Source organism: Vidua macroura, chromosome Z (genome assembly GCF_024509145.1).
Source record: "Vidua macroura isolate BioBank_ID:100142 chromosome Z, ASM2450914v1, whole genome shotgun sequence".
Taxonomy (NCBI): domain Eukaryota; kingdom Metazoa; phylum Chordata; class Aves; order Passeriformes; family Viduidae; genus Vidua; species Vidua macroura.
Genome location: NC_071611.1, coordinates 24813420 through 24836496, shown reverse-complemented (window position 1 = coordinate 24836496; position 23077 = coordinate 24813420). Strand labels below are relative to the sequence as shown.

Below are 23077 nucleotides of genomic sequence, written 5' to 3'. Positions count from 1 at the left end.
TCATTCTGGCCCTCTGCCAGCTTGCTTGACTTTATACACATTGAGACAGATAATTCCAGTGCTCTGAAGATCAACCAGATCACCCTAGACATTTTCCTTCCAAGGCAGTTTCCTATAGGAACCTGGAGGTAAGTCCCTGAACGTGCCAAAACCTACTCTTCTGAAGTTTTGGATCTAGATTACTCCTCTCAGGATCTTAAAATTCATACTCTTGACTCCACAAGAATCATGGTTACCGCAGCAAACAATGCTGCCCTTTACACTATCCAGCAATTATTATGCATATATGAGTCATGGGTCCAAGAGAGCATTTTCCCTTACCCGTTCCTCTGTCACATGGGCCAAGATATTACCTTCAGTATATTTCAGAAATCTCCTAGACTGATTTGTCCAGCTATGCTGTCCTTCCAACAGGGTGACTAAGGCCCAGAGAGGAACTAGGGTCTATGACTGAGACTTTCTCCAGCTGCTTAAAGAATGCTTCACCTGTGTTTGTGTGTGTGCACACACACCTTCTTTATCAGGCAGGATGTAACAGATAACCATCTCTGTGCTTGTCTGCCCTCTGATCCTTACCCAAAAGCTCATTGTTCACTCATCATCTGTCCCAAGGCAAAATCCACACACCTGCTTTACACAGAGCTCAACTTCTCTTCTTTGCCATCCTTACCCACCCTGTCTTTTCTCCATCCCTCCAGTGCAGCCCTATAGTCATGAGAGCTATCCTACCACATCACCATAATCCTAACAAGGTCTTAGATCTACAGTTGTCTATACACAATCCTCCTGCTTATTCCTTATGCTCATAAATTTGTGTACAAGCATTTGAGATGGGTCCCAAGTTGCACTGCTTTTATAGGGAAGTGAGAGAGCCTTCCCTGTCATGCTGTTTGCCATATTCAGTTGCACATTTTCTCATGCCCTCAGTTCTCTCCATGTTATGGTAACCCTTCCTGGCATACCCCATGTAAAGCCACCCTCACTAGGTTAGGAAGTTTGTTTGCAAAGATCCCCTTTGTCAAGTATACCCCAACCAGTTCTCTCTCTGACTGTGGTCACAGAAGCCAAAGGCCTATCTGTGAAACCAGCCATGCAGCCAAGCTTTGACACTCTGTCACGCTTAGTCCACTTAGACTTTTCCCTCTCTCCTGGTCAGGATCTAACAGACATCATCTGTTCCACCTGCCCTTTACCCTCCTCTCAAGTGTAGCCATCCCTAATACGCTCCAGGTTGCTCTCAGCAGCATTGCAGGTGCCCTCATGGAAGATCAGCAAAGGGTAAAAATCCAAAGGATAAACAAGCCTGAGAAGCACCTCCACATATTCCAGACTGGCTGCTGGATTACTGCCTTCATCTCCATAGGAAGGAGTCTCCTTTAACTAACAGAGGGCTTTTACCCTTCATGCAGACACAAAGTTCAGGCTGACTTTGATCCCATACATCTGATCTGTTCAGGCTGACTTTGATCCCATACATCTGATCTGTTCCTAACTCAATTTCTCTCTAATATCAGTGCTCCTGCATTTATTTTGAGTTGCTGCTTGGCACAAAAACTTTGAAGCTGACTTTATTTGATGGTACACAAGGGTACCATTACCATACACAAGGGTTTGTAGTTAGAGTATCAGTACTTGGAAAAAAACAGCATCTCTGCTTGTGGGGTTGGTAAGTCAGACTATCTCAGTTTTTACTGCACACGCTGCTGGAATTATTACGAGATCCAGACAACTGCATAGACTCAACAAAAGCCCCTGAATGTCTACAGCCAGCCATCTTCAATAGCACAAGCACAGATAGGTAAGAAAATAGCACTATACTTCACATTACAAAACATGGGACCAGTAGTACCAGTAGCAGTTTTAAGTCTCCCTAGTTCATCTTGCTGCTTAAATTTATCATTCAGATGAAAATGAAATTACTTAAAAAGTAGTCTGTGAGTAGGCAATCAGACATTTGCTCAGATCAAAATGCTGTTCATAAGCAGCAGGTTAAAAGAAATAGAAGATGAAGGTGTTGAATGACATCTTTTAAAAACTTATTCTAAGGAGAATGTGACAATAGAAGGGCATGCAAAGAGCCACAAAAGATGTCGTTTAAAAACAAACAAACAAATCTCTTATTTCCCAATCAAAAATTTTTAGAAGGATGCAAATCTGAAGCAACCTTGTAAAAAAGACCCAAAAGAAAAACAAAGTTGTGTATCTTTAGACCTATGCATGGTAGGTCTGCCCCCTTTCTATAATGCTGCAAACTTGAAACAAATCTTTGCTCTGCATTATTTAACCTTGTTTCTAGGTTCATTAAACATGTGAAGGCTCTTCTTGAGGCCTGAAAGCATTCCTAGGCTCTCCTGCAATGACTAACCCTTTCACCTTCCTTTTTATTGTGTCGAAGAAGAAAATTAAATTGAGAGAAGCATAAAAAAAAAAGGTGAACCTTCCTCTCCAAGACTCAAGATGTTTGCAGAAAGAAATATGAAAAACAACAAAGTGTTAACTCATGGAGAAAAGCAGAAGAAGCATCTACAGCAGAGGAATGTCAGTCCTTTGAAGACTGCATACAATCCAGATCCTATCTGAATATAAAAATGAATGCTTTTAAAATTCAATTAAGAAAAGGGGTCCAACTTTCTCTTAAAGGTATAGCAATGTAAGAATTAATAATTGTCATTGGTGTACAAGAAGCAACATCAACAGCCTGTCATCTAGGTAATTGATTAGGATTTCCACAGAATACTGTAAACACTGTACTGTGACATTGACAAAGATGAGTTACTTCAACAAATGCTGTAAATTTCAAAATAAGTGCTGTAAATCTCTAGGTTTGCAGCCATTGCCAGCCATTACTAACAATTCAAGGCAGCTTTCTGTTGCCTGAATTTTCCATTTTAAGATGGCACATGTTAAATATAGGGCAAACAATTCATTCTGTCCTGGCCTTACATAAGTGACACTGCAGGCCATCCCTGGAAATAATGTTGGCAGGAGAGTATGGTCAAGAAACGCCACCTGCTGTCTCCTGGATCACCGTTCCAAAAGGCTGCTGCAGTGCAAGGACATGCACAAAACTCATGTTTCATTTTACTGGAGGAAGAACATCGGAGTATGCTAAAGAGCAATCCATTTCCATACAAAAATACCCCAAAGAGCTCTCAGATCCTCACCATAGCTACTTACAACACATAAAATATTAAGCAGCACTTCCTACAGAATCTCTTGCTGTGAAACCTAGAGAAAAAAAATGCAGTAATTCACTTTGAAATGTAAATGCCTTGGGTTTTTTTTCAGACTTAAAAATAAAGTTAATTGATTTTAACAATGTTGACTTCTCTTTGAGTTCAAGGTTCATCATTGATAAAAATTGAGTATCAATTCCAGTAACAATGCTCATCCTATTTTCTGAGGCTGTATCCATGAGAGCTGTCTAGCAACTCAGCCCTTGACATTCCAGCCACTCTAATCCAGCAAAACCCCTAAGTATTTGCTTATCTTTAGATAAGTTTGGGTTCCTGATCTTGGGGGCTGGGATACCAGGATTCAACACCACCTTAGTACACCCAAACTAAGCATCAGACTGAAGACTCTTCAACACAAAAGTCAGTGTGCTTTGATTCTTGATGCACCAAAAGATGAATCCATAAATAATCACCCAAATCCAAGAATACCCAAATAACAGACTCTGGGACTTGTATGACACAAATTAGACATAGCTGGAAATCAGCTGCATAAATATTAATCTTCCTTATTTCTCCCAGCTTTTTTTTTTTTTCCCTAAGGGAAAAAGTTAACAGTCTTCTACAACACTTCTAGAGCAACAGCCAATATTCTAATTGCAATTGTCTGAATTTTGTGTGTGTATCTTTGAACCTATCCCTTAACCTTAAGTGCCTGTTTTCCTCTTCTACTGAAGAAGTTAAGTGCATCTCCTTTCTTTTCAAGATAAAGATGTTATTTCTTAAAAAAAAAATCAACTTACAAATAAACCTCAAGAAAATAATAACCTCAAGAAAAAATGTAATCAAGAGAAAAAAGAATGGAAAACTTCAAATCTTTTCACAATTTTAATTAAAGTTATGATTACTTTAGTTGCAGGTAGGATTAATTAGGAAGCTATTAATTAGGAAGCTAAACAATTTTGATTAGAATGAACAAACACACATGCACAGTCCTAGGATGCAACAACTTCTTGCAATTAATACAAGTTTTAAAGTGCCAAGTTATGAAATTAAACAGAACTGACCTTATTTATTTGCTATGTAAGGCTAAATGGGTCAAACTGTCTTTGATGGCCTTTAAAATGTGACATTCATACACTTTTAACAGCAAACAGTTGTCCTGATTGTACTGGATGACACCAGACGGTTTTCCTGTCCATACAAACAGAATAAACTGAACAGTAATTAATTTCTTTAAATTTTTTGCCACTAATCTTTGCCACACTGCAAGTAGCCATTACAAACCTCATATCAAATTTATTTGTGGAGAAAAGATTGAGAACTTCTCAAGGGTCCACATAGTATTGGAAATGTTGAAAGAATTTTCAAAAAAGGGAAAACTACATGTGGAATTACATACTACTCAATATTACAGAAAAAGTAATATCTGTGGTTTTAGATTAATGTATGTAGTACTTATCATAAAAAGGGTACACAGGATTCACAGAAGTGCGATACACACTTTGTATTATTCTTTACTTGCATGAAATTCCATCTACTTTGTAACAGTTTTTGTAGCTTTTAAATATTAACAAGACACACTGTGACAAAAGAAATAAATTACAGAGCTAGAGCTTAAGAAGGAAACATCCCACCCACTGAAGCCACATTTGTTTTGAAGCATGGATGTGTTCTTGTTTCTTCAGTGTCCCACTGGCTTCAGTGATATAGATGCAGATATTTAGTCACAGAAAATATATTCTGAGTTATGGCTCTTGCTGGAGTGGGGCAGAGACAAAATAAATAAACAAAAAATAGAGGAGAGATAATGCAGCCCAACTTGGCAAGTATCAAGCTGAGTTCCACCTAGTCTTCACAAGACTGTCAAGCTCTTTTATCAACGTGTTCATCATTTCCCATGCAAAGGCACCCAAAGGCACATAAATGTTAGCCAAGGTATATCTCTTTCCAATTCCTTCTATTCCAGATGGTGAGCGAGTTCAGATTCTTGGGTATACAGGACTCACAGACACAAACAGCTTTTTATTCCTAGAGTCCAGCACATTTGATCTAGAGTCATTAAAGCTGGACAAAATAAAGCTTCTTTGTACTTTTTATTCAATCAAAAAATAGGGTAAACTATGCAGATGGTGTAATTATAGATAAAAGTGTGATCATAATTGCTCTAAAAAACTTTTTATTACTTAGTTGCAAATTTGCATCAAGATTGGCTTATCCTAGGAATCTTAATATGAGAAAATGAGAAGGAAGCAATTTGTGCAGTCACTCACTCTGAGAGTGACTTTTGATCAGGAATCTCCTTCAAGTGAGAAAGCAACCACTTGGTTACCATGCTAATTCCCGTGGCATTTCCATGATCCCAGTTGATAGGAAAAAATACTACTATGTTTCTTTAGAAGAAAAATACATTAAAGTGAACAAAAGATGCATGCTTCCCCTGATTCTCTTGAGCTCTACAGACTTTGAATTAACAGTTCGAGCACTTTCATGCTCTTTTATCTGGACTCTTGCCTGCTTCTATCTTTTCAGTTAGAATATTTAATTTGATGAAGACCAAATTTTCTTCTCATGAACCACAGAAGTCAGGTCAGATACTCATACAACTTTGCTCATTTCCATCCATTCACTTCCAGAATATTTAGCATAGGAAAATACTGATACCTAAGGAAACCTAAGGAAAAAGGCAAACCTTTCTATCACTCCCATTTCTGAACAAGACACAAATACCCACTGTTGCAGCTTGTTTTTAGGATCAAAATTGAAAAACAGAATACATGATCAGTATTTAAAATGAAATTTTATACAAATAACTTAAAACTGCTCACTGCGTAAAAAGGGAAAAGGCATTTTATTTGAACCTGGATTATAAGAGATGCTATCAACAGTTCAGTTTGGCATCAAATACTGAGCTATCCTAACAGCAGATTTGACCAAAGTGGATTAGCACCCGGACAGCCCAATTGTTTCTGATTGAAAAGCTTTGCAGTGGTCTTCTTTGAACTAGGAATCTGGAAAAGCATGTCTTCCAGCGTGCACATGGTTATCTGTCCTGAAGCTTGTAGTTTTGTATAAATATTTCCTAATTTGACAGAAAGGTCAGGGCTCTCTTCCATCTTTTCCCTGACTGTAGCCAGCTAAGGAAGAGAAAATGACAGATTGTTACAGTTCAGCAAGTGGAGTTCTCATTCTACCACCACACTGAAGAAAAGCAGTAACTCATAGTAAAAAAACAAAGTACATAGTATAAGATAGGTGGCTAAGGCAATGACTCTTAAGATGAGGATTTTATGAAGCGTACATTATGCATCACCACAAAATGGTGGAAAGGCACTAGTTATCTATTAAAGAGAGTTTATTAGATTTAAAACTTCCTCAGAGTTGTACAATCCTATTTTCAGTCCTCGTAGAGACAAACACAATTATTTTCTATTTAAATCCAGGAAACATAATTGCTTCCTGGAATTTACTTTCCAGATCAGCACAATTCTAATTATTATGATGTATATTCGTAAATGCACAGGACAGTACAAATCCATAAAATTCAGACTATAGAAGACTGAGAAGTTCTGTTTGCTATACACAAGAGTATGAGCACAAGTGTTAGATAAATCCCTTAAAAAATATTATTATCAATACACTTTTGTGGAAGGGGACAGCAAGGACTAATGCTTAGTCTTCTTTTGACAGCTAAAAATTTCCCAAAGTAAAAATACAACACTAACACATGCAATGTTTATTTCAACAACTTTACTAAACAAAGTGCTGCTTAAAGGATTTCTTTTCAACACAGAAGTTAATATATATGGGCTATGTTTTGAAAGGTTGGCCCTCCCCTTCTCCTAATATTTATTATTTTGCATATTAGTTATTAATTAATTACCAATCTAACAATATCACTGTTACCAGAAACGTTATTCTCATTTCATATGAAATGAAAATAGCATGGGAGGCAAGGGATTAAATCATTTAACGCCACTAGGGAAAGTGTCACCTACATTCAGATGAAATATGAGCTTCTAGAAGCAAGATCTGAAATAAAAAATGAAGCGAACAGCTAAGTGTTTTGTCCAAGAGTAGAGGAAGCCAGGCAGCTGTTTTGGCCTCGGAACCCAAACCAGAGCAGGGCGAACTCAGGCACCTGAAGTTCTGAAGGTGATCCACCACTGTCATGGTTTAGCCCAGTGCCATGAACATTCTCTCATCACTGTATACTTACCACCTGCTCAGAAAACTCAGTTCTTTTCACAAAGGGAGGAGTATCTACTTCCACTGCTGCCTCTAATGTATTTATTACTTCTTTCAGCAAACCAGATCTAAGCTGGACAAGGACCTTAAAAATAAAATAAAAACACACCACATAAATAGTAGCTATCATAAGAATGCAAATTTAACAAAAGTGTTTGAGGAAGACATGAAGCAAAGGAGGGCAAAATACATTTCAAGACAGTGAACCAAGAAAAATCCATCCATTGCAAAGAAAGAGATGGAATTAGCAATTTCCTCAAATGTTTGCAGTTTTTTACCAGGTGGGACCTGGACAGGAAGGGTGAGGCTTGAGGCAGAGCTCCTCTGATGGAGCTGCACTACCTGCTCTTGAAAAAACTGGTTTTTACCATAGTTCAGAGGTCACTTACATGGCACATGCAGACTTTCTCTCAGATTGTAGACTGCACAACTAAAGAAAATAATTCTTGTATGTACACACGTGTTGATATGGTGTGCAGGGATGAAGGAGGCCTGAAGTGGGCAGAGCATTTACTTGGAGCTGGGTTTTTAAAATCTTTTGGAGCCGAAAAGCAAAAATCATAACTAGAAATTGTTCATGGGTCTATGCTCACAGATGTAGGATTGGTCTACTTTACATTCCCACCTATGGTAGGAAGTGAGTGGAGATTGTTAACAATTCAGAATGTAAGTCATCCAACTGACAGAAATTGTCTGTTTGCTCAAAAACAAGTTCAGCAACACTACTAACACGTGCCTGTGCCAGTAGGAGGCTGGTCTTCTGTTACTTTGCACTTGGGAGTTTGCACTGGCCAATGTAGCATACTCTGCAAGATTTTAATACAAGGCAAGCATACTTACTTTAAGATTATTGTATAGTTTGTTCTCTGTTCTCATTATCTGGGAACAGTAAAATTTGGCTTGTGCTACATCGTTCTGGGAAGGAATCATAAATAATAAAAAAATAGTCATACACGTGTCACAAACTTGCACAATGAAAGAAGCACAACAGTACTTCACAACTCTTCAATAAATCACAATGCAGCATCTAGAAGCCCTTTACCAAGACCCACAGACACCAAACAGCACCCAGCCTGCAAAAGGAATACTCCATGCTGGAGTTCCCATGTCATCTGGCTCTTTAGTACTCTGTTTGTCTGTCACATGTAACCACCAGTGAGCATAAGATCACCTAAAAGATGGAAGGTTTACACACATGCTCAGTTCAACGCATGTCAGACTAATGAAATGTACCATATGTTACTGCCCAGCCCTTCTAACCTTTTGAACATACACATTTACAGTACTGTATCTATGTCATCAATTGATTTGAATAGACAGTAAATGTTACACTGACATTTACTAGACCAAACAATGTTACTTGGGATCAAGAAACATCTCTCTTGAGCAAGAAGTGCTGTCAAAATTCATTCAGCTTAAAGAACAATTAAATGTAATGTCAAGCATTATTCCATTTGCAAAACAAGAATTTTATCATGTCATTGTACACATGAATAAATTTATTTCAATTATGCTATTTTTCAGTGTCTCCATTCACATAGATAGAGCAAAAAAGATCACAGAGTGCATAGAAACTTTTAACAATTCTACTCCATTCATCCAAATTTGTGGGTAAGATCAAATTTATAGCACTTCCAGTGTCTCTGATCTCTATTTTAACATGAAACAGGGAAAGTTCAGGACATACCCATCCTGCATACACAAATTAATGGCAGAGAAAATCCAAACTTTATTCCAAACTTTATGATTTCCTAATAGTTACTCTCCTGCTCCACTTTTCACCCTGTGATGCGTCAGAGCCTCTTCATACCAGTACTTAGGCATATGACATAAAGCAAAACCTCCTGGGCAGAAACATGTTGTGGAGACCACCTCCCCAGCAGTAGTGAAATACACATCAAAGCCTTTGAGTCTGCCTCCCAAGACTAACATTTAAAAGAGACGATTGCACAAATACTTTAAATTATCATTTTAATTCTATTTAAAGGAAATTACCACTAAGTAGCAGTATCTGCAGGACTAGATCCATGGTGACACCTAACCTGTTGGCCTAACTCTGTAATTTTTTAATGTTCTAGATGGTATTATCACAAAATACATGTGCATTAGACTTGAGACATATGTTTAGATTTAGAAACTTCCATATTCAATTTGTGTGAGCATTGTCTATAATCCCACTATTTCAGGAGCCTAAAAGTTCCCATACTTGAAGCTATTACATAGTTATGCTTTCTCCACGTTAGCTTCCTTTCACTATCTGTCTACAGCAAAACTAGAGAGTATCTCTCTCTACAGAGACACAGGCACAATCAAAATCAAAGAGACCATACCTGCTTGAGAGCAGTTGCCACTGCAAAGCAGTATGCTCGCAGTGGTAACATGTCACCTTTTAGCTGTGCTTCTTCAAGCAGTCTCACAGAGATTTTGGAAGACTCTGGGTTGCCCTGCATGGAAATATCAGAGGAAGTTGTGCTTGTTATTTTGGTTACCTGAAAGGACTATAAGCACTTGCAATCATATTCAGAAGGTATTCAGAAGTCAACATACAATCACAAAGGCAATATGCATCTGAACCCAACCAAGCAGATTCTGTGCAGCTCTTTTTGAGAAACACAACATAAAAATATGATATTCGAAGTGACAGAGGTCACAGGAGGGTAAAAATAACTTCTATTATTTTAACAACTACACCTTGCCCTAACTACTTCGGCTTCTGCAATAAATGAAACAGTCCCAGCAGTATCCTAAACAAACAGATATTTTAATTTTCACTTTAAAATAATTTCTAAATCAGGAAGGAAGATTAATTTTTGTTGTTACTTTATTATAAAAGCTACATTAGATAGTTACTGAAAATCAACATTTTCTAAGCTTTGAACATATGTTGCACATACCTTGGACCCCAGCATTCTAACTGCAGGCCACGTTAAAAAAAATTGCAAGCATATTAGGAAAGAAGCTACAGCAGACCTAAAGGCTTAACTTAACTCATTGGAACTGAGAATTTCAGACAAACCACATACACTACTGCTGAGGTACCATTTTAGGCTATAACTGAGAAACCTGAGGAAGTTTAGTCTAGTGGTATAATTTTTTTCCCCAGCTAGTGTCTTTATAAAAGATGAGGAAATGAAAGAAGAGTTTCCAAATGAGTTTGGGAAAGGTTCACATTAAAATTTCAAACTGCAGAACTGACTCAAATCTGGAGAGGAAGGTCAAAATAAAAAAGTTCTGGGATCTCACTTTGCTATGAGAGGGAAACAGTTCTAAGAAAACACTCACTGACATATTCTAGTTTCTTACCATGCTCATGCTCTTTTTCTTTGAGCTAAACATACAGTTGAGCTCAAGGGGCTGCCTGTTTGCCTAAAGGCATTAATTTATGCTTCTTTTCTCCATTCAGCTGTCCATTTTCATCAGGTGGGTAGGGAACAGATCACAACTCTATTCCTTGTCAAATTTGTGTACAATTACAGAAATGGTTCAAGACTGCTTGTAGGGGGAGGGGAGAACTGGATGGGGGATGTCTGGCAAATAGAACATATCATGTATATGCCTTAAGGAAACGACACTATAAAACCAATACCGAGGCAGAAGCACAGTGTATTGCCTGAAGAGATGCAAACATCATAGAGAAAGAATATTCTAAGGTACTCAAAGGTAATCAAAGGCTGTACTAAATTTGTTCCTCAATGCTCATGTCCATGCAACGTTTTAGAGATTTGCTTTGTCACATTAGTTTGTATAGGAAACAATGTATGTGCATCATATCACGCATGATGAAGCACCGTAGGACTTACATAATTTTTAAATACTTGCACTAGATACAAAATCATGACACGGAAAATATGGAAACTCCCAAAAAATTCCAAAATTTAAAATGAAAAAAAAAGTAAGAGATAGAGAAGGCATTTCAAACACTTCTTCATTCATAATACTTACCAGTTTATAACATATTGCAACTGCAAGTAGATAGGTTTCTTTGTTGAAAGGTATACCTTGTTTTTTCATTTCTACCAGAACTTCCAAAGCACCTATCAAAAATATATTAGTGTTACTCACTTTATAAATTTAAGGCTGTACTTTTCATAACTGAAAAGAAGAAACAATTCAATAAGGTATGAGTTCAAGTACTTTATTTGAAAATATGAATGTAAATTGAAATCTGTTATTTGAAAAATTTAAAGAGTTTTTAATGCAGGGTCATTTGGATCTCTTTCAACTTAGCAAAGAGGTTTTCAGTTTACACTGGCACATGGCCTTATTCCTCTATTATTTTTACCTGAAAATTTAAAACTAAATTCTGTATACTTGACAAAACAACCCTCATTGTTCCTAACTGCCCAGAAAGCTTCTACCACTGTATGCAAAACTACATAACATCTCCTCATTAACCCATATAGTCCATTTCTCAATGCTGAACCACAGAATTCACAGAATCACTAGGTTGGAAGAGACCTTCATGATCATCGAGACCAACCCAGCTGTAACACCTCAACTAAACCCTGGCGCCAAATGCCACATCCAGTCTTTCTTAAAACACATCTAGGGATGGTGACTCCACCATATCTGCAGGCAAACCATTCCAATACTTTACCATCATTTCTGCAAAAAACTTTTCCCTTATATCCAACCCATATTTCCCTTGGCACAGCTTAAGACTGTGTTCTCTAGTTCTGCATTTAGGTGCTGATCTAGGTTTCTTTTACAGTGGCCCAGCAGCAACTTTTAGGACAAGTGCTGGACTTAAATTTGCCAAATATAAAGAGACCAGCCGTTACATGTTCAACAAATATCAAATAAAGGGATTTGCTTGAAAGACTTTAAGGTGCTCTCATGGGAAGTCTTTTAAATTAGGTCAGATGATTTCTCCTCAGCTTCATAAAGGGCCAAACTGATTTGAAGCATTGGACTTCCACATTGCAGTAGCCACGCTGAGAGAGGACACAAGTAGAAAGGTACTCTTCCTTGCTCTGACACAAATGCAGAAGGGAGAAAAAAAAATTTGAGGAAATTAACATTCCAAAGCTCACATTCCAAAGCTATTCAGATTTTGAACAGAGTAGAAAAAATGCTATGGGAAATTACAAAGCAAAGCAAAGTGATGAAGGTTTGGGGAAAAAAGCTCTCTTGGACAACAACAGTTCTGTGGAACTTGAATGGCAAGAATTCTGTGGGGAGTATGAAACAAATAGACCCTACTATTTTTATTACACACTACAATGCAACACATTCACATCCACAGTTATTTACATGATGTTTGGCCATCTAAAACCATAGCAAATCAGCAAATACACATATAATATATATACACATACACACCACTTACAGTGAGAAGCATCCTACCCAAAATTATTTTGCCTTAGCAAATACAGTACTTACTTTCAAAATGGCCCTTTTTAAACAACATAGTCATCAAAATATGGAATGATGTACTGTCTGAGAAAAAACCATGCAAATTCTGGAGAGGAAATAGAGCAAGCATAAAAAAATCAGGGCAGTGAAGAGTCTTACTGTGCACAGCATTTAGCAGGTCTTACTACTGGAATAAGTCTAATCTTTACAAGTTCAGCATTTAACTCTCTCTGACTGTCTGTCTCTCTGTCAAATGATGTCTAAAATACCAGTGACTCATTATGGTCAAAAGCTCACTAACAGAAATTTCCCAGAGAGTTCCACTATAATTTTTTTTTAAATGACCTCTAAGTCAATGGAAGCAGAAGTCACTGACAGTTTGCAGCTGATGAACAGTATCTTTTGGAGTGAAGTACCACCACCATGACATTGAATGAAGTTTTTGCTAATCACAATATCAAATGATTAGTATAAGAGCTTGAGTGATGATGGTAAGAGTACCAGAAGAGAGAGGAATTAAATTTTAGAACACTAAACACTGTGTGTTGGGAATAGATAAATATTAGAGGTATTGAGCTTCTGCAGCAGAATCTGGAGAAGTGTTACTGTACCTTACTACCTACCAGTTACTATGTACTATAAGTACAGCAGTTCTTGTCTTAATGATACAGATCTCAATTAAAAAAACTCAAACCATAAAGGAAATGACATATACTCTTTCTTATACATGTCTAACTTAAGAATAGCAACAAGACTTCTCCTGTTTCTGGCTAGACATATCTCATGCCTTAATGAATTAATATCAGTGAGATCTTCATTGGCTGCCAGAGATTTTTGAAGTCACAACATTATTGCACACACTGGACCTGATTATTATATTACCTTAATAGCACACACAGAATTTTAGAAATGTTCGGAAAAAAGTCCTTCAGTTTCTTCAGCACTAAAATGGCCAAATTCCTGAGCTGATGACTATCATACCAACTCTATAGTGTTCAGAGAGAGACTGAAGTACAGAGCAACATGGTAAACCTGTTGGTACAAGTAATCCAAGGAATTTCAGAGGACTACCACAGAAAAACTTACAAGTGCTCATTTCCAAGAATGATTTAATGCAACACAGGATGCAGGAAAACATGCATCAGCTGTATTCATTTAAGTAATTATACTTTCATCAATACTTTTTATTCTATTTTTATTCAAATAATGCAGTTATACAGAAATGAAATAAAGTTACCAATCAAACTAACATTTAATTTCCTTTCAATTACTGTACTAAAATAAAAAAAATGTAATCTGCACACCTACATTAATGTTATAGACATTTTTGTTACTGCAACAGATCTTCAAGTCTATCAGCTCATGCAAGGCTCATGTGTAGCATACCATTACTCATATTTGACTAATAATAAGAACAACACTATGTTTAATATATATACAGGGGAATTACCTGATCTTTGATAAGTTCTACTGCAGGTCTTTCAAGGTCTAGCTCATAACACAGCCTCATAAAGAGTGGCCCAAATTTAAAATTATGTAAGGCTGTGATTCTATTCTGTTCATGGTACCTATGGGAAAGATTAAAAAATTAATCACACAGGGCATGGAATTTGCCAAGGGAGAACAGCTTTAAATAGACAGCCAGATCTATAGATGCAGTGACAGAGCCACACTTTCCTGGCTGCACCAGCCTAAAGTATATAGATAACAGGAAATCAATTTTAAGGAAAATTATTCTTTTGATCAAACAAATAAATAAACTGGTAATAAATAATCACTTTTAATACCAATAGAGTAGCCTTCATTGAATAAATAATAGGATGGGTCTCTGCCTTGAAAATTCTGAGCTACTTTACCTTCTATTCATGGGATAACAGCAAAGGAAGTTGCAGCAGTTTATTTTAGCAGCAGTACCTCAACAAAAAGATACTGCATTTCACTTTTTTCTTTATAGCCCCTATATTGTATTTGCTAGGAAAGTTTTCATTCACAAAACCTTCAGCTACTGATCACTGGTTGCAGGCCAGTTTATAACCAGGCATGTTTTGGCTGGAATGCCCCAGAACACCTCTGCCTCGCAGCTCTGGGATAATTTTTCTCTCTGGTTCACCATACTGTAGGACACCACTTTGTTCCCATAGCTAAACTCTCCTTTGACCTGAGAGTCTCTAAAGGGTTGGAAGATCCAAAGTATTTAAATAAAAATACAGCCTTAAATGAAGGGATTAACTATGCATATTGCAATTAGGGTAAGACCTCACCTCAACTGCAGCTATAGCCTGGGATGATCTAATAAAAGCAAAAAGATAAAGACAGAAAAGAGTGTTACCTGGATTGCTAGAAATACCTGTAAATAATTTTTCTGGCTAGTTCCACATCAGATGAAGTCTGACATAAATGCAGCAAATTTTTTAATTCATTTCTGAAAATGATTCCATTTTTCTTTAGTTTTTCTTTAATATTTTTGAAATATTGATCTGAAAAGAGAACACATACAGTAGCAATATATAGACAATTCCATTACTTGAGTTACATACTTAGTACCTGAAACATGGAGACTCAATGAAGCAGAACTCTTGTTTTTTTCACCAAGAAAACTGCGTAAAACTTCTAACAGACAAGCATGTCAATATGTCCCCATGAAGTCATGTCAGACTTAGAAAACCAAGGAGATGCTTACTGTGAACTTAATTTCACTATATATGTTATGGAGCATATCAGGTAATACAAAAGTTTTGACAAGGAACAAAGTTTTGTGACATTTAACGTTCTTTTTCTAAAAGGCAAGCAAGCAAACGAAACCATTTCCACTCAACATTCAAATGACCACAAGAACTTCTACTCAATACTGTTCAGATAGAAGACTTAAATTCCTTCACAGCTGACGAACACACAAACACTTTAATACGTAATCTACCTATTTCTTTAAATAGTTGTAGTTGTTACCCTTCTACTCCAAAAGAGAGGGTTCTCCATCCAGCACATTTTCCTATGACAAAGCAAGCAGAAAGACTACTCCTTCAGTTGGTATCCTCTGACTCAGATACACACAAGATTAAAATCACACGTACCACCTAGCAGCTCCATTCCTCTCATGGTGCTGCCAGCATCTTGGGCTGGGAAATGAACTTTTCTGCAGCAGTTGCTGATTCGCTGCTCTTCCCAAGCTAGTAACCTGCACAAGAGGTGCAAAGCAGGCACCCCAGAGAACAATGTGTACAGTTACTTAATAAACATCTGTGGCAACATGCAAATATAAGTCCTTACTCAAGACTAAGGTGCAGAATTGAAGCCTGTGAAGCCAGACAAATGTGTATGTACAAATATGCACATATAATGGCTGTGACGTGTTGAAAGCTGTGCAGGAATTTCAAAAATATTTGTGATCTGAACTGTATTTACATAATTCTAGCTAACTGTATAACTGCTGTAGCTAATAGTATAACTACTGTAACTACTGTAAAATAATTGTAGTTAATACTTGCCTCATAACAACAATAAATAATAGCTATTATATATTCTGTAAAACAGTTATTACTGCTTTTCCCTAAACTTTCTAGATCAAGTTTATTACTAACCATAATTACTTCTTTTAATCTTTCAGGTATAACATTAAATACTCAACACAGAAATCACACACACATACAGACAAATATGTGCTTGGAACAATGTTTTCATTCGTTTTCAAAGGATACAGTTTACATAAAACCAGAAGGTCAACTGTGATCTATGAAGCAAAATATTTGGCTTCTACTAACCTGCTTTAGCAGAAATAATTGACCCCCAGTTCAATGATTTTCAAGTACAGGATGAATAAACTGTGATATTATGATATCATTATCCCAGCAAAATATAGTGATATTATGACTCACAACTATACAATTTAAATTCTACTTAATATAGAAAAAATATAAGGATGATTTTACTTCCCTCTCTGTCCCAGAAGAGGGAAGTAAAAAGAGGGTTTATATAAAGCTAGATCTGATTATTTGTCTTTTCTTGCCTTAAAATTAGCTACAACCTTTGGAACAGTTGTGAATTTCTATCACTAGCACACCCACACATGATAAACCAAGAGTTTTACCTTGCTTTTCTTAAATAATAAGGGCAGCTTCATGTTTATATTTATGTTTCTTAAAGAAAGGAATTTGTATACATTTTAAATAGCATGACAAAATCAGAAAAATTCCACTGATCCCTCTCCTACATTAATTTGGAAAACATGGATTTGTTTTTCATATTCTAAGTAGCATATATCATTTGGAATCAGAATTACAAGTGAGAATGCACTCAAATATTAAAAAAAAATTAAAATATGCTAACAAAATTTAGGGAGCAGATTTTTAAAAAAAATTACCGTGAAAGCCCTTTTCTCGATCGTAAGGTAACTATTTATCTTTGTGCTAACTTTCTGTGCTGAAATTATACTTGAAGCAAGGTTTGTAGACTGAAATAGTTTCTTCTATTAGACTAGCTAACAAAGTTTGAAAAGTGAGGGCACAAACATTTCAGGTCTTCTGTAAACAACTTACATACATTAAAGCTTCTCAACATGTATTTTCAACACAGCATAACTAATACTACATTTCATTCTACAAAGCCTCAGATGTTCCAATAATGTTAAGTACAAAATATTTGCAAGAGGAAGACATAATTTGTTTCTTTAAGTGAGGTCAATTGGTGACATATTATGACAACTTTGACTGTTTGTTTCCTAAGACTCATGCTTAAGTGGTGACTATGAAATGAATGGTATACCTTTATTGCCATGAAGCTCATTTCTAATTGCCACTTTCATCTGCTGAAATTCTTGTAACTTTATATCTTCTTCTGTTAGCAGATACCGCTTCCCTGCCATAAGAAAAAAAAAGAGGAAGGTTGAGTTTTATGTTACACTGGATGATTTAACAGTACAGAACCTAGCATGTATGAATTACGGACAACTGTGCGATGCCAGACCATTGAGATAGGACACTAAAAAATAGACTGCAAAAACTGCGGTTACTCACATCACTGATAAAAGAACCCAAATAATATGTCACGGCTTTCCAGAGCTTACGTGTACAAGGACGAAGAAGTATCTAGTTATTGGATGTGCAAAAGATAAACTAGAGGCCACACTCCTCTCCACTAAGCCAAGGTACAAGAAGATTCTCCACAAAATTCCTGCTCCCTTCTTTACACTTTTATAAGGATTTGTCTTCTTTTGCTTTGTATTCCACAATTCACTAGTGGCACAACTTGCTTATCCCACAAGTGCTGTCCTTGCTACTATAAAATGAAACATTCTGTAAGCTCCAAATGCAGCAGGAAGTCACAAGAAGCTTATTTTTTTAATTCATAAAACCAACAAGTGTATTATTTGGATTGTTAGGTTATTACTAGGTCTCATTACTGGAGACCTAGTAATGTTCTGCTGCAGTACAGACATCAGAGGTAAGACTCTTACCTTAGTCACTGAGTCTAGAATGTCAAAATTAACTTTGGGTGCTGACCTCAACTGTACTGTGTTGCCAGCTGCTTTAAAACAAGCATCATGCAAAAGCTATTTGACAAGTTTTTGCTGTCACAAAAGCAGGTGTCTAGAGGATTTTTATTTGCAACTACTGTCTTTGTAACAGAGAGTCACAGTAACAGCTTGCAGTGTTACGATCTAATATTTTAAGGTTTGGCTTAAAAGGAATTATTCTAATCACGGAAATATAAGAGCAAGTATTGAACTGAGTTAGGTTATTTATTCTCATTCTGCATACCCCTAGGAAAACGTAACTGGCCATATAAATAAAAACACTTGTTTTCTAGGCAAGTGAAGCATGATAATGACATGCTTCATAAAATGTGAAGAAAAAAATCCATTAAATGGCACATTTATCTATTAAATTTAATTGAAACAGTTCCAATGGGTAAAGAAATACGTTTTATTCAGCATGAAATTCACCTGTATTACACTGCCATTTTCTTCCTACAGACCTCTGTTGGTCTGCCACTGAAAGACCATCCTTGTCATGGGCCTCTCCAAAGCTAGTGCAGAAATTATGCTGGTGCTTGGGGTGGGACTAGTGCACCACACATCATGGACACTCAGTGGTCAGTGTCAATAGAGAGATTAGGGCAGCACAATTTTATCTTTCTTGAATTCAATTTACTGAATTGTACTGCTTCCTTAGACTCGTACCTTACAGTGTTACACAAATGTTTCAAAACCAAAGGGTCTGCCAAAGAAAAGGAAGGAGATGAATATGAGAGCTGGCATGTGCAGATGGTGCAGACTATTCCAGAGAACTCAACCAACCAAGCTGCTTAGCGTCAGGCACACTGCAACCCTCTAAATGGCCAGTCCCTGAAGGGGATGGGCAGAACACCACTCAGAGAGAGTTGTCTCCATGTCTCTGAGGGATATAACAGAGGTTATACTTTCAGCACTGCAGGACAAGAGCCCAGCCAGGGCCTAGGCTGGGGAGCCCTCTGCCATGCACCTCTTTTCCATGCGCCCCTTTTTCCTTATCTCTGAATCCCAGGGTCTGGATAAGGCTGTCATCCTCCCAGAATAAATACACATTAATCAAGCTGCACGTTTATTTGGGTGTTTTTTTTTTTTTTTTTTTTTTTTTTTTTTTTTTTTTTTATGTCATATCCTGACAGTAGCAAGCAGGGATACGCTGATTAACACTGACCTGTGGAGTGACCTTATTGCAGCCTTTCAGTGGGGCCCCACGAGAGCTGGAGTGGAATGGGCACAAGGGCGTGTAGTGCTAGAACACATGGTAATAGACTAGAGTGAAAGACTTTGATTAGAGAATAGGTTTAGATAACATATGAAGAAGAAATTCTTTATTGGGAGGGTGGAAGACAGTGGAATAAGGTGCTTAGAGAAGCTGCGGATCTAGCATTCCTGGACATGCTCAGAGCCAGGTTGGATGGGGCTCTGAGCAATGTGGTCTAGTGGAAGGTGTCCCTATGGCTCGGAGTTCGCAGTGGATGATATTTAAGGCCCCTTCCAACTCAGGCCATTATGTGACTCCTACACCGATTCTGTGACGTCTCTCCCCGGGGGGCACCTCTGCCATGCCAGCTCGGCCTGTCCACGGCACTACAATCCGCGGCGCTCCGCGCCACAACACCCCGCCCCGAGAAGGGCATCCGCGCAAGAACTACAGCTCCCGTCAGGCATACAGCTGGCAGCGGCGGATGGACCTGCCGGGAGCTGCAGTACTCCGGTAGCTCCGCAGCCAGCGCGCAGCCCCGCGCCCCGGCCGGGCATCCCGGCGCCCACCCCCGCCGCACAAGCCGCGGTACCTCCGGGAGCGCAGCCCCAGCCGCCCGGGGTGGGCGGGTGGACCGCCGAGCGCCGCGCCGCCTCCCGCGCCGCCCGCCCGGAGCCGCCCGCCAGCACCGCCGCCATCTCCCGGCCGGGCCCGAGGGGCGGGGCGCTCGCAGCTTGCTCCACTCCGCCGCCCGCCTCCTCCGCCCTCGGCGCCATGGCCGCCCCCATGCTCCGGCGCGCCGTCCTCTGCAGCGGGAGCGCCCTCGGCGCGGCCCCAGGTCGGTGCGCTGGTGGCGGGGCGGGGGGCGCGGCGCTGGCCGTCGTGGTTGCCGCCGGCTGCGGTGGGGAGTATGAGCAAGGACGGGCTGTTGCGTAGGGACTTGACTCACTTTTCCCTCTTCATCTCATTCTGTGTGCATATGTGGAATTGGGGATAGCTCAGAAGACGTTTAGTGGCTAGTATGTAGTGCAGGAGACCGTTCGCAATTTGTTTTTTTGATAGGTAATTGATTTCATAGCTCGACATGGTAGGACCTGTTTTTTGGGTTAGGGCAAGCCACGCGGAATTGTACACGCGGCAGTGCGTGTTCAGGTAAACTGGTACCGGAGGTGACGGAGGCGCCACCAAGGCCGATGTTTTGGAAAAGCCTAAGACCTGACCTTTGGGAAGAACTGAGCCCAGTAAGGCTGGTACGGTGTGGTGGCGGTGGGTGGCTGCTGCGCCTTCCGCCCTCGCCGAGCACGTGTTTTTCTCTGTGCCGCGTCCTGGCAGCCGGAGACGCGCGGCCCGGCCGGGCCGCCCTGGCTCCGGGCCTGGCCTCGGAGCCCCTCAGCGCAGCGCTCGCACGCGCAGCCTGTGCTGCGGAAAACTGGCCTGGAAAGCCTCATGCTTGCTAGTGGCCTCCTTAGCTGTGACTGAATGAATGACTTTTTGTTTATGCTGAAGGAAAAAAAAGACAATAAAAGACCCAAAACCCGCCACACCAAACCCCCCGAAGTTTTTGTGTCTCTTTTATCAACATAAGGAAAAAGACTGCTAAAGGAAGTGTCACCAACCAGAAATACTTTTTTTTTTTTTTTTTCTTTTATTATTATTTTCTAACTGTTTGGTAAAGTGTTGTACATATTTTTGAAGTCTGACTGTGGAATTCTGTGTTCTGAATCTTCTTGATAGTTTCATGAGATGTTCAGTTCAGGATGTGTGGGTATAATTGCGTGTCAGAAGGGTGATAAGAAGGAATAATTGTTTCACAACCAAAACGAAACGTTTAGTGCTAGCAGATAGGTATTTAGGTAAAAGCTTTGAAGTAGTTGCTAAGATTTCTGTCTAGCATTGTAGCATCTATTTTTAAAACACTCTTTTTTCATAACGTTAATTCCTGCAACTTTCTACATGTATGTCTGTATCTTCCTTCAGCAAGTTCACCTGTATCCAGGTGTTCCTCATACATTTTCAAGGCCTCATCATCTATGACTGATACACAAATTCTTCCAGCTGAAGCGTTTTCCGTTTTGTTTCAAAAGTTAGCACAGCTTCCTGAGCAGTTTTTGTGGTACAAAGAGTGTTTGGTAAAAGCTTTCAAAAATATTTCAATGAGTCTGTAGTTCATAGGAGATGGGAGAGTGGCGATTATAAAAATTAAAGTATTTTCAGTGAGACATGCCTTTATAGGTGGAAATAACCATTCAGCAACAAGAGAAAAGCATGTTTGCTTATGTTTTAACCTACATTTAGCTAATTGCTAACATTTGATGAAAAAGGTCTGTCTGCACAAAGAAGTTGCTTTTATTGTTGAGGGTTTTTTCTACCTTTAAATATTTATTATTTTCTTAAATACGGAGTTTAGATTTGGAAATACAGGTTTCATGATGAAAAAAAAAACGTTTGGGGAAAGCTTTTCAGTTTTAAATATTACAGCGTAATAGTTGATCCACGTATAAAGAATCTGAATTGTTACATTAGCAGTTACTGACATAAAGACAGTTTAACGCATTCCACTTGGGAAATATGACAGAAGAAGGGTACCTAATAAAATGTTTGTTTAGAGCTGTGTAAGCAACCCAGCTTACATAGTGATTTCTCTCTTCATTAGGTCGAAGATCTCTTCTTTCCTCAGCCTATGTGGATAGCTCAAAATGGGAAAAGAGAAAAAAAGAGGAGCATAGCCTGGGTGAGAAAAGTTTGTTTCTTGTCTCCACTTTGTCTAATTAATTAGACATTAATTAATTAGACATTTTGGGCTACCTTACTGTCTGTAAATCCTTCAAAATAAAGAGGATGTGAAACAATACGTTTCTGAGCTTCTGTGTCAAAAAGCACTCAACATGTTAAAAATTTGTCATATGTATTCAAAGCCATAGTGCAGAAACAAGTTAGAATTTGTCTCTTTACTTAAGGTTCAGTTCCTACGAGCTGATTGTTTTCTTTCACAAAATCCAAAATGTATGACTATCTCTGACTCATGTCATTGACATTGTTTTAACAATGTTTTAACAAAGTATTGCAATGTGAAAAAAAGCTACTCTAGTAATGATCTAAGTATTGCAGGACAATAAAAAATAATCTAAGTATTACATGACAATTATATTTAAAGACATTTTTTAAAGAGGAAATTTTCCTCAGGGTTTTGCAGTTTCTTCTTGAATTACAGACTTCTTTTAGGGGGAAGTGGGGAATGAAGCTAAACTTTTTATTTTCAAGAAGTTACATGTTAAACTGTATCTGTACATGGTACTGAGATCTCCTGTGCAAGTTTTCTAGCTAAATTATTTGTATAGATTGCATTTGAAATTACATTCCACTGTCTTTATGGTGACTACATTAAAGGCAAAGCATTTTTCCATGCTAAAGATGGATTTTTTTTTTTTTTTTTTAATTTTGTACCACAGGTGTTTTGGTGACTCCTTAATTCATGGTCTGTTTTTATTACTGGGCCCCTGAACTATGATTGTTACTTGCAACACAGATTATGAGGCTGAAAGAAGAATCATCAAGTGAAATTCAAGGGCTTTTATCAGGCAGAACAGACAGAATGAT

At 38.3% G+C, this 23077-nt stretch overlaps 2 protein-coding genes across 6 annotated transcripts in view; one reads left to right on the top strand and one right to left on the bottom strand.

Moving 5' to 3' along the window:
- Nucleotides 1–4048: 4048 nt before the first annotated feature.
- Nucleotides 4049–20445, bottom strand: PTCD2 (pentatricopeptide repeat domain 2). Of its 3 annotated transcripts, none has more exons than XM_054003113.1 (10): nt 20430–20445; nt 17535–17627; nt 15124–15253; nt 14227–14344; nt 12804–12882; nt 11364–11455; nt 9752–9865; nt 8262–8336; nt 7393–7506; nt 4049–6310 (listed from the first exon to the last, which is right to left on the bottom strand). In XM_054003113.1, the coding sequence occupies exons 2-10, from the start codon at nt 17572–17574 to the stop codon at nt 6086–6088; spliced, it is 987 nt and encodes a 328-aa protein (XP_053859088.1). In that variant the 5' UTR covers nt 17575–17627; nt 20430–20445; the 3' UTR covers nt 4049–6085. The 3 variants fall into 3 exon arrangements, with proteins under 3 accessions (XP_053859088.1, XP_053859085.1, XP_053859086.1); XM_054003110.1 differs by lacking the exon at nt 20430–20445 and adding an exon at nt 20073–20225; XM_054003111.1 differs by lacking the exon at nt 20430–20445 and adding an exon at nt 19451–19498.
- MRPS27 (mitochondrial ribosomal protein S27) overlaps nt 20163–23077 on the top strand; it is a 43658-nt gene continuing 40743 nt past the window's right edge. Inside the window, exons 1-2 of one of the 3 annotated variants that reach the window (XR_008441235.1) lie at nt 20163–20318; nt 22134–22211. Coding sequence is in view for 2 of the 3 variants with exons in the window: in XM_054003108.1 (XP_053859083.1) it covers nt 20255–20318; nt 22134–22211 (142 nt within the window). In the remaining variant the exon portion in view is untranslated. The remainder of the gene's footprint in view (nt 20319–22133; nt 22212–23077) is intronic. The other 2 variants (XM_054003108.1, XM_054003109.1) reach the window with 2 other exon arrangements.